This window comes from Salvelinus sp. IW2-2015, linkage group LG11, assembly GCF_002910315.2.
Source record: "Salvelinus sp. IW2-2015 linkage group LG11, ASM291031v2, whole genome shotgun sequence".
In the NCBI taxonomy this organism is placed as follows: Eukaryota; Metazoa; Chordata; class Actinopteri; order Salmoniformes; family Salmonidae; genus Salvelinus; species Salvelinus sp. IW2-2015.
The window spans coordinates 25,960,234-25,972,458 of NC_036851.1; the positions used below are offsets into that span (position 1 = coordinate 25,960,234).

General features: G+C 45.7%; 1 protein-coding gene across 2 annotated transcripts in view; it reads left to right on the forward strand.

The window, feature by feature from the left end:
- The window catches only part of LOC111970043 (rootletin-like), a 30,936-nt gene that overhangs the window by 16,560 nt on the left and 2,151 nt on the right, over positions 1 to 12,225 (forward strand). For both annotated transcript variants that reach the window (XM_070445605.1, XM_070445606.1), the window contains 12 exons: positions 37 to 275; positions 437 to 596; positions 800 to 967; positions 1,133 to 1,568; positions 1,713 to 1,879; positions 2,131 to 2,251; positions 2,437 to 2,600; positions 3,633 to 3,848; positions 4,010 to 4,234; positions 4,368 to 4,517; positions 4,686 to 4,886; positions 6,153 to 6,284. In XM_070445605.1, coding sequence (XP_070301706.1) covers positions 37 to 275; positions 437 to 596; positions 800 to 967; positions 1,133 to 1,568; positions 1,713 to 1,879; positions 2,131 to 2,251; positions 2,437 to 2,600; positions 3,633 to 3,848; positions 4,010 to 4,234; positions 4,368 to 4,517; positions 4,686 to 4,886; positions 6,153 to 6,284 — 2,379 coding nt within the window. The remainder of the gene's footprint in view (positions 1 to 36; positions 276 to 436; positions 597 to 799; positions 968 to 1,132; positions 1,569 to 1,712; positions 1,880 to 2,130; positions 2,252 to 2,436; positions 2,601 to 3,632; positions 3,849 to 4,009; positions 4,235 to 4,367; positions 4,518 to 4,685; positions 4,887 to 6,152; positions 6,285 to 12,225) is intronic.

Genomic DNA, 12,225 nt, shown 5'->3' on the forward strand with positions numbered 1-12,225 from the left:
CATTTCTTCACCACTCTCCCTAACTTCCTCCTCCAGTTGGAGGAGTGCAGAGCTTCTCTCTCAGCCAGTGAGGAGAGCCGAGACCAGGTGAGGCGGGACATGCTGGAGATGGAAAGGCGCCTCAACCAAACCCGGGACACTGGAGAGGGGTACAGAAGGGACGGGGTGGAGCTACGGCGCACCCTCGGTGATGTCACCAAGGAGAGAGACACTCTCAGCCTATCAAATGCCCAGCTGAGAGAGACACTGAGAAGTGCAGATACTGAAAGAATCAGGTAGAGCTTGGCTGCACACCTCCCACATGTTCAGTTCTAGTGTCACTGTTGGGTCGTAAATCCTAAAAAAGCATCTATACAAAAGTGTGTAATGTTTGACATTTTAGTTTGACTGAACTCTCACTGCAGTAGTTGCAGTACTAATATTGTGTGTGTGTCAGTGTAAAGCGTCAGTGTGAGGAGAAGGAGCAGCGGCTGGCTGTTCTGGAGGAGAGCCTGTCGTCTGCCCAGAGAGAGGTGGCAGAACTCCGCAGCTGTTTGAGAGAGGTCGAGGGGTCACGACTGGAGGCCCGGAGAGAGCTGCAGGAGCTACGCAGACAGGTCCATCACACACACGGTCACATCTCTGAAATAATCTGTTTTATAATTTTACATTTATCGGTTTACTTTAAGTGCAGTGGAACACTCTAAATAACTTGACTAGGCATTGAGTTTTTGCTATCCACGTGATTTTACCAGGAAAAACTCCAGACTTTGGCTTAGACATAGTCTATAACTTGTCTTCCATCCGATCACTCCATCAGGTGAAGGTGCTTGATGGAGAGAAGGAACTGAAAGGGAAGGAGGTGGCTGAGCTGCAGACGCGTCTCTCCCTGGAGGAGCAGAGAGAGGAGGAGAGAGGGAGGGCGATGTTCTCTCTCAAACAGAAGCTGGTCGAGGCTGACACAGCCAGGACCACAATCAAAAAAGAGGTGAGGATGGTGGAAGACATTGAAGAGGGTGTAGAGTGAGAGTTTAGGCTTGGTTAAACATAAAACTTAATCAACCTCCCTCTACACATCCCTTTCTGCTGTACCTCTCTTTCAATCTCTATCCTTCCCTCTTTGCTCCCCCCCCTCTCTTTCTCCTCCCTCCAGCTGTCCATCCTCCAGAGGCGTCTGACAGAGTCAGAGTCAGGCTGTCGGGGTTGTGAGAGGGAGCTGACGGCCCAGCTGCAGGAGGCCCGGGGCTGTGAGAAGAAGCTCCAGGATGAGGCCAGGAACCTGTCCCTGCGGGCCCAGACAGCCCAGGACTCCCTCACCCTGTCTAGCCTGCAGCTCAGCGAGGCCCAGGGCCGCCTGGCAGCCACCGAGGCAGAGCTGGCCCGGTCCGAGGCCGGACGCAGGGGGCTGGAGTTCCGCCTGGGCAGCCTGCATTCAGCGCTGACCCGTACACTGGGCATCGGAGTGGGGGGCCGGAGCAGTGCCAGCTGGGGCAGGAGCCCCAGGGGGAGCTCCCCAGCAGCATCCCACAGCAGCATCACACGTCACCGTAGCCTCTCGCCTCTACGCTGCTCACTGTCGCCCCCCAAAGGTGAGGGTGAACCCTTGCCAAACATCAATGTGAAAGCAGGCTGTAATGTATTGTATTTACAGAGACAAACAAAATCCTGTAGAATACTTGATGGGATTGGAGTTATACTTGAGGAATTACACTGATTGTAATTTTTTCTTCCAGATTTTGGAGGTTCGACCCCTGACAACACGTTGGGCTGCTCCAGGCCGATCTCCCCAGAACGGGGTGACACGCCCCTCCCCATGCCTCTGCCTGAGCTGGACCCTGAGACGCTGCGCTGTGGCCTTCGAGACTTCCTCCAGGAGCTCCGAGACTCTCGGAGAGACAGGGTACTGTAGACATGATGCATGTCAGTCCAGTATCATATAACCATATAGATTCTACATTTTATTTACCATTCCGTCAGACACATTTATTAACAGACTGAAGACTTTTTTTTCGAACTAAGTGATTTCTCTCAGTATTGTGCTAAACAATTGTACAATAAATCTCTGTAGCACTGAAATGTGAATTTCTATGATAGAAATGGTCTGTCAGTGCATGACGGGGTTGTTGAACTGTGTTTCATGTTGTTTTTTAGGACGAGGCTCGCTGCCAGTTGGGGGCGCTACAGAGTGAGCTGGAGGAGATGACGGGGGAGAGAGACTCCGCCCAGAACCACCTTTCTCAGCTACACAACACACTACAGGAGTGCCAGGAGGGTGAGCCACACACACATGCACACGGGCACACACACGAACCATAAGAGGGCCAAGAGAGTAATTTACACAGTGAAGTCATTCACAGCCATCCAATGACCCAGGAAGGGCTCACATTATGCACACATTGGCATATAGACCTTGTCTGTGAATGCTCCAGTGTTGTGACTGTCTGTGTTTCCGTCCAGGTAAGCGTGGTGTTGACGGGCGTCTGAGCTCCACCCAGGCTATGCTTCAGCAGCAGGAGGAGACGGTGAGGAGGGGAGAGAGGGAGAGGAGGGCCCTCACTGACAGAGTCAAGGTTCTGGAGAGAGCCCTGCAGACTGCAGAGACGGAGAGGAAACACACACAGGTACACACATTGCAGAGACTGAAACACACATAGAGTAAACATACTCTCACACAAACACATGCTTACTGTATGTAGAAGAACTTCTCTGACTAGGATTCTTGTGTCTGCTAACACAGTGCTGCACACTGACCTGCCAACACTGTCATATGGTGACCCTGCAGGGAGCATTAGGTGGGAGCAGAAAACTGACGGTGACTGTCATAACAACAGATGCCACAGAACACTGAGTAATTAAACACAACTTCATGTCATATCTCTGGCCAAAGCAACTCCATATGTCCAGCCCTCACACAACCCTAGGAAACACAAGAAAAGTGCTCTCTGCTTATGAGAGAGAGAATTTATGATTATAGTTAGGGGGTCAAAATCAAATGGTCAGGTGAATGCTTTCTGTTGCTGGAAAGAGAGGGGTTAAATTTGGTTAGAAAAAGAGGTGGGATTTGAGCATTAGAGGGAGTTGAGAGAAGGAGGGAGGGATGTGGCCATCTGTGGATCAAAAGTGTGTTAATGTCTGTCTGGCCTCTCTGTGAGTGTTTGTGGAGTGTCTGTGTTTGCCCCTCATGTCTAGTTCTATAGCTCTCTACAGCAGGGGTACTCAACTACTGTTTGAGAAAGTCCAGTCACACAAATTCCATAAATGGCATCGGTCCGGATGGATATTGTCATTACTTGGCTTAGTAACAAACTCCCACATCGTGACCCATGCAACCCCCAAACTGTTCACACCTCTCTTGTTGGTGGAGAAACATTTTTGCAGTTTTAAAGCAAATTTCCTGCAATTCTACAGACTTTGCCATGTCTTATGTGTACCTGAGTGACTCAACAAAATCAATGTAGTCGTTGAGTATGGCTGCTCTAGTCTCTAGCCCTCTCATTAGACAAGCAGCCTTTCTGCTGTCAGACTGTCACATACTGTATCTGTATGGACTGGCTGGCTTTGACATGTGACTGCCAGTTTCAGATCTTTCTCTCTCACATTGTCTCTCTCTCTCCTTCTCTTTTTGTCACTCTTTCTCCCCCTCCTCCCTGTAGGACCAGTTGAGTAAGCAGCGTGCGGGAGAGATGCGTCTGGAGGCTGAGCGGAGGCGACTGCAGGAGGCCCTGGAGGCTGCCGAGGCCCGGGGGACCAGGGTGGAGCTGGGGAGACGCAGCCTGGAGGGGGAGCTGCATAGACTCAAACTGAGCCTCGGGGATAGGGAGGCCGAGAGCCAGGCCACCCAGGAGCGCCATGACCTACTACTCAAACAGGTAACACACTGGATGAACACTCTTACCCACATGTCTATGAACAGATACACCCCTGATAGAGGCAGGTTATGCTGAGATTTAACCAGAATCAAATGGGAATACACTTAAACCGTATACAAACTCAAAGCACGAATACACACTGTGTTGTGCATCTGTCCCAGGTGGCGGAGGGGGAGAGCCGTGTGACGTCGCTCCAGAGAGAGGTGGACAGGCTGAGCCAAGCTCTGTCTAAAGTCCATGAAGGAGAGGCCTGTCTCAGAGAGAAGACCCAGAACCTTTCACAGAGCCTCCAGGAGGCCACGGCTGCCCACAGCGCCACCCAGGGGCGCCTGGTCGCACTGCAGAAGACCCTGGGGCTGGCCGAGCAGGACCGCAGGCATCTACAGGTGGGCTGAGAGGAACCATTGATGGGACAGTAGGGCTGAATTTCAAGTGTTTGTTGTCAAGGTTCATCCCTGTAATTTAAATAGGATTACAGCAAATTGTAATGAGCAGTGAATGGAGTGTTGCTGTGTTCAGGAACGAGTGGATGGAGCGCGGGCCTCCCTGGCGGAGGGGAAGAGAGGCATGGTGGCCCTCACTGAGCGAGTGCAGAGCCTTCAGACTGAGCTGACCCAGAGAGAGCTGAGACGAGGAGAGCTGGAGGCAGAGCTGGCCCACACACAGGAGGTGTGTGAGAGAGACTTTTACCCATACATAATCATTAGCTAAAGGATAGGGGTAAAGACATAGCGGGGGCATGTGAAGAATTGAAATTGAGAAAAAGAGCGAGAGAGAAAGAGACATAGGCCTGTATCTCATCTGTATAGCTGTTCCTTCACCCTGTCTGTCCTGTAGGCCCTGCGTCAACGGTCCACAAGTCTGACAGAGGCCCAGCACAGTGCCCAGTCTGCCCAGGCAGAGAGAGCGACTGCAGAGGAGAGGCTGCGGGGGCTGCAGAGGGCCGTGGCCGTGCTGGAGACCGAGAAGAAAGATGCGGAGAGACAGGCTGTCCGTCTGGAGAAGGACAAAAATGCATTGAGAAATACACTGGACAAGGTGAGACGAAGACAACACCGTGAGATAAACACCAAACACAACAGCCATCAGGAATATACACAGAGTCTGGAAATATTAAGAACACCTTCCTAATATTGACTTGCAACCACCCCCCTGTCGTTCTCTGTAAACATCATCAAAGCATTGACTCGCTCCTGTAGTTTCATGCTTTACAATATCTGGAAGTGGTGCAGGTCCTAATCCAGACACTTGTCATCTCCCGTGAAGACTACTGCAACTCGCTGTTGGCTGTGTTCCCCGCTTGTGCCATCAAACCACTACAACTTATCCCGAATGCTGCAGCCCGCCTGGTGTTCAACCTTCCCAAGTTGTCCCATGTCACCCCACTCCTCCGCACACTCCACTGGCTTCCAGTCGAAGCTCACATCCACTTCAAAACCCTAGTGCTTGCCTAAGGAACAGCAAGGCAAGCTGCCCCTTCCTACCTTTAGGCTATGCTCAAACCCTACACCCCAACCGAGCGCTCCGTTCTGCCACCTCTGGTCTCTAGGCCCGCCCACCCCTACAGGGGGTCAACTCCCACTCAGCACAGTCAAGGCTATTTTCTGTCCTGGCACCCCAATTGTGGAACGAGCTTCCCCCTAACGTCAGGACAGCGGAGTCCCTACCCATTTTTCGAAAACGTCTGAAACCCTACCTCTTCAAAGAGTATCTGAAATAAATCCCACGGCACTTGTCTTTTCTTACTAGTGTAACCGATGTGAAATGGCTAGCTAGTTAGCGGTGGTGCGCGCTAATAGCGTTTCAATCGGTGACGTCACTCGCTCTGAGACCTTGAAGTAGTTGTTCCCCTTGCTCTGTAAAGGCCGTGGCTTTTGTGGCGCGATGGGTAACGATGCTTCTAGGGTGGCTGTTGTTGATGTGTGCAGAGGGTCCCTGGTTCGAGCCCAGGTAGGGGCGAGGAGAGGGACGGAAGCTATACTGTTACACTAGCACTGACTTTATTGAGGGAAAATGTAACTACTTTATTGAGGGGAAATGTAACTACTTTATTGAGGGGAAAATGTAACTACTTTATTGAGGGGAAAATGTACTTCCTACGACTGTAATAGATGGTTTTCTCACTATCTTGAGATTAACTCACTAATTGTAAGTTGATCTGGATAAGAGTGTCTGCTAAGTGACTAAAATGCCAAATCTAATTTTCTATTAAAATGCGGAATTGATTGAATTAAATATGAAATGGACCCTAACCTTTGAGTTGTACTGAGGTGATTGTGACCGTTTGGGACTGTCTCTTGTCAGGTGGAGCATCAGAAGCTGAAGACTGAGGAGGGTAGCATGCGTCTGTCTGCAGAGAAGGGCCGCCTGGATCGCTCCCTCACCACCGCCGAGCAGGAGCTGCAGAACGCACAGAGACAGATAGCACTGCTACAGGTGGGCAGGGACTAGTATGGAGAATGTAAACCGAAGAGAAAGGACTAGTAAACTTTACTTTAGGGGGTAGCAGTAAGGTGACAGTGACTGTCATGAGATGTGGCTGAGTGTTTCCTCAACATGTGGATCATCTTATTTCCCCTGCTAAATTAGCAGAATTAATGATGGAGTCAGGCATTAGTTATTCATTTGACCTTTATTTAGTCGGTTGGTTCTGTGTGGGTCAATGTGGTAATGAAACAATCATTTACATTACGTTTTTCCTAGGCGCACACATTAGTATTTTACTGGGGTCAAACTCAATTTGATAATGCAAAGCATTCATCAAAGTGAAGTCCCATAGCATATGGTTGTAAGATAAACATCAACCCCTCCCCCAACCACGAGTAAACCCCTAATTTACTGACGCGATTGGCTGATGTTGGTGTACATGTTTTATTTGGCTGCTTTGTGAAAGGAGAAGTTGGTGGATGTAAGGAAGAAAATAACATTTTCTATGGCGAGTGTCTCAATGTCCGGTGTTTGTCTAGTCATTGCTATAATACAAGACCAGGCTAATTTCTACTTTGTAGTTTGTCTGAAATTCTCTGTACAGATAAGTGAGGGGTTAGTCAGGTGAGATGGTGCTTTTGTTGCAGATTATTGTACTTTCCTCTTCATTAGTTTGACCCTCCCAGAGCGCCTGTCTGTTATTCCCTGAGCTCCGGGGGTCGTGTTCACTTTAAAGCCAGCCAAATGAAACCCCATGCAGGCGTGAGTTGGAATCACTACAAAATGGCTGAAGCCCCAGGCCCTCTGGATCTAAAAGCATCTGCTGCTAGTTAGATGTCTAATGTTGAGCAGTTAAGCAGAATTGTTTGACTTGTTTGTTCTTGGTCTGGACCCTGATGGTGTCTGTTACGACTGAAGTTTTATAAGAACGTGCACATCATCCTTGACATACATTTTGTACATAAATTACATGATGTAGCCTAGCTAGTAGGCCACTGTTGAATAGTATTTTACTGTGGAGACTTTGTTAAATAGTTGCAATTGTAAGAGTTGTTTCCCAGTCCCTTTCTCTGTGATTGTCATTCTAATGGAATACAGAAATACCTGTCCTCAAACATTTACATCAAAAGTTGCAAAGTTATGGGCAAAGACACAAAACATCCACATCAAATTAAATATTTTTCTTGATCAAATAACATGGAAAACAACCACTTTTTGTGCAGTATTAATTTAATATCCTTATAAACCACGTAAATGTACATTAGTTTATTGTACATAGGCTGGTCATCTAGGTTTGTACCTGTAGACTTTCCATCACCATGAAGAAAAACAGTACAGTAATGGAGTACATCAAATGGTTTGTGATGATGTGGCTAGAGCATGGTGCTTGCAATGTGGCTAGAGCATGGTGCTTGCAATGTGGCTAGAGCATGGTGCTTGCAATGCTAGTGTTGTGGGTTCGATTCCCACGGTGGACAAGTACAAAAACTATGAAAATGTATGCACTCACTGCTAAGTTTCTCTAGATAAGAGTGTCTACTAAAATGGAAAAGGAATGAATAGACTATTTCAGTTTTCACATAGAAATAAGTTGCATTTGCAAAGTATTTCAAGAAACTGGAAAACATATATCAAGTATTATCAGATGAACTTTATTTGTACATTTAATTATCAGACTCAAGATACAAATGCTGGTAAATACTCAAATACATTTAGTTAAAAATGTTCTGTACTGGTCCTGTATTATTGGACCTATATAGACGTCTGTAACACTGGGCCTTTACTAGTCCTGTATTATTGGACCTATATAGATGTCTGTAACACTGGGCCTTTACTAGTCCTGTATTAGTGGACCGTGTATAGAGTCTACATGGTTTAGTCTGTATTAGCATGACGTTGGAACATGTTTACTAGTCCTGTATTAGTGGACCTAAATAGATTACGTCATAACACTGGGCTTTACTAGTCCTGTATTAGTGGACCTGTATAGACGTTCTGTCACACTGGACCCTTTACTAGTCCTGTATAACGGACCCTATATAGACGTCGTAACACTGGACCGTTTACTAAGTCCTGTATTAGTGACCTATATTAGACGTCTGTAAACTGGACCTTTACTAGTCCTGTATAGTGGCACTATATAGACGTCGTGTAACACTGGCCTTTACTAGTCCTGTATTAGTGGATGACCTGATATAGGCGTACCTGTAAGCACTGGGAGGCCTTATACTATCCTGTAGATTACTCGGACCGTATATATACGAACTCTGTAACTGGGCTTTCTACTAGTCCTGTGTATATAGTGGAACTCTATATAGACCAATCTGAAGCTACTGGGGCTTTACCTAGTCCTGTATTATGTGAACCTATATGTAGACGTCTGTAGACACTGGCCTTTATCTAGTCCCTGTAATTAGTGGACTCTGTATAGACGTCTGTAGTAACACTGGACCTTTACTTAGTCCTGTATTATTAGTGACCTTAAATGACTTAATAACACTGGCCTTTTACTAGTCTGTCCGTATTATGGACCGCCTGTAATAGACGTCTGTAACACTGGACTTTACTAGTCCTGTATTACCTGTGGACCTATATAGACGTCCTGTAACACTGTGGACTTTACTAGTCTCTTGTAATTAGTGGACCTATATAGACGTCTGTAAACACTGGACTTTACTAGTCTGTATTAGTGGACATCTATAGACGTCTGTAACACTGGGCCTTTACTAGTCCTGTATTAGTGGACACCTATATGGCGTCTGTAACACACTGGGCCTTTACTAGTCCTGTATTAAGGACGCTATATAGAACGTCTGTAACACTGGCGGCCTTTACTATTAGTCCTGTATTAGTGGACCTATATAGACAGTCTTGTAACACTGGGCCTTTTTTTTGTCCTGTATTAGTGGATCTGTATAGTTGTCTGTAACACTGGGCCTTTACTAAGTCCTGTATTAGTGGACCTATATAGACCGTCTGTAACACTGGGCCTTTACTAGTCCTGTATTAGTGGACCTGATATAGACGTCTGTAACACATAAAGACTGGCCTTTACTAGTCCTGTATTAACGACCTATATAGACGTCTGTAACACTTGGGCCTTTACTAGTCCTTGTATTAGTGGACGATATATAGACGTCTGTAACACTGGCCTTTAACTAGTCCTGTATTAGTGCGGACCTAAATAAGACGTCTGTAACACTGGACCTTTATCTAGTGCCTGTATTATAGACGGAACATTATATAGACGTCTGTAACACTGGGCCTTTACTAGTCCTGTATTAGTGGACCTATAATACGGCGGTCTTAACACCTGGCCTTTACTAGTCTGTATTAACGGACCTATATTAGACGTACTGTAACACTGGGCCTTTACTTAGTCCTGTATTAGTGGACCTATATAGACATCTGTAAACACCGGGCCTTTACTGTCCTGTATTAGTGGACCTACTAGACGTCTGTAACACTGGGCCTTTACTTAGTCCTGTATTGTGGACCTTATATAGACGTCTGTAACACTGGGCCTTTACTAGTCCTGTTTAGTGTGACTAAAATAGACGTCGTGTAACACTGGGCCTTTACTAGTCCTGTATTAGTGGACCTTATAGACGTCTGTAACACTGGGACCTTACTAGTCCATGTATAATCACAGGTAGCCTGATATATGACGTCTGTAACACTGGCCTTTATTAGTCCTGTATTACGTGACCTAAAATAGACGTCTGTAAACACTGACCTTTACTAGTCCTGTATTAGGTGACCTATATTAGACGTCTGTAACACTGGACCTTTACTAGTCCTGTATTAGAACCTAATAGACTGGTCTGTAACACTGGGCCTTTACTAGTCCTGTTATTAACTGACCTATAAGACGTCTGTAACACTGGGCCTTTACTATTCCTGTATTTAGAGGGACCTATATAGAACGTCTTGTAAACTTTGGGTCGACCTTATACTATGGCACTTGTATTAGTGGACCATATATAGACGCTTTCTGTACCTGTGGCTCTTTTAAACTAGCCTAGTGTATTAGTGGACCTATATAGACGTCTGTAACACTGGCCTTTTACTAGTCCGTATTGTATGTTGGATCTATTATAAGACGTTTGTAACATGGGCCTTTACTAGTCCTGTATTAGGGACCTATATAGACGTTGGTAACACTGGGCCTTTACTTATCCTGTATTAGTGGACCATAAATAGACGTCTGTTAACACTGGCCTTTACTAGTCCTGTAATTAGTGGACCATATACAGACGTCTGTAACATTCGGTGCCTTTTTAATCTAGTCCTGGCAGTGTATTAGTGGACCTAAAATAGACGTCTTAACACTGGGCCTTTACTAGTCCCTGTATTAGTGACCTTATATAGACGTCTGTAAACACTGGCCTTTACTAGTCCTGTATTAGGACCTAATATAGACTGTCTGTAAACACGGGCCTTTACTAGTCCTTGTATTTAGTGGACCTAAATAGACGTCTTATAACACTGGGCCTTATAGTCTGTATTAGTGGAACCTGTATAACGTCTGGTACAACTGGGCCTTTACTAGCTTACTTGACCTGGTTTATGCGACCTATAAATAGACGTACTGTAACATCTCGGGACCTTTATTATCCCTGTATTAATGTGGACTAATTAGACGTCTGGTTATACACTGGTGCTTTACTAGTCTGTTATTAGTGGAAACGACGCTGTTACTGCCTTATAGCGATAGTGGACCTAATAGGAACACTGGGGCCTTTACTAGTCCTGTATAATAGGGACCTTCTAAGACGTCTGTAACCACTGAGTACTTATCTAGTACCTGTTATAGGACCTATAATAGACTCTGGTGACCAGGCTGGGCCTTTACTTAGTCCTGTATTAGTGGACGTCTAAAATAGACATCTACTAACACTGGGCTCTTTTAACTAGTCCTGTATATAGTAAGGGACGTGTATATTGACACGTCTGAACACTGGGACCTTTACAGTCCTTATTATACAAGAGCCTTATATAGAATTTTCATGGTAACTACTTAGGTTTGTCCCAGCTCAGATGTGGTTGGCAGAGCGTTTATGTATGTTTCGTTTTCTATTAACGTGTGCAAGTCGACATGGGTTAGTTTCTAATAGGAATCACCTTATCTTAGCATAACTGATATAACTAGAATAGCTATGAAGTGCAACCAGTATAAGGTGTTTTAACACATAGTACCGTGTTTCTCCCGTAACATGCGAGAAAGCGTTGGTTATTCTCTCAATCAAATTAACTTGTTGGCAGGGACGCATTACAAGGCCTGGTTGTGTAGTTGCTTTAGTAGAGTGGGTACGCTATAATGGCACATAAAAATTGTTAGTAGTTTTGCGGTAACCCCTTATTATAGAGCGTCTTAAAACAACAAGCCTCCTTTCTAAGTTCCTGGTATTGAGGTTTCTGGGACATTTATTTTGTAATGGCCCACGTTCTTTTGGTTAACAACTTCACGGGTACCATTTACGAGCCTTTGTATTTAAGTGGAACAGACCTAGATAGGAATGTCCTAGTAAACACGGTAAGGGACGATATACTAAGTAGCCTGCTGGTACTCCAGTTCATGGAGGCTCTTAAATAACCTCTGAATAACACTGGGCCTTTACTAGTCCTTAATAAGTGGAGACATCATATAAAAAGACAAAGCTCTGTTAAAAGAAGAAAGCTTAAAGTCATGTAGGTCATTTATTATAGGTCCAATCTAAGATAGCAGGTCTGATGGTTATAAAGGGACACGTCCCAATTCGTCTAGACGTCATATTATTTCAACTCCCGTACTGTCGTCTTAACTCCGATCGGTAGAGCTAAAATGGTTCTCCTTAATACAAGGACGTCACTCTGAGATGGATTTATTATGTATTACTACTTGCGTTATATAAGTTTAGGGTGTACCCTACAACAAAAAATCTGAGTTAATATACAAGGCAAGATGCGC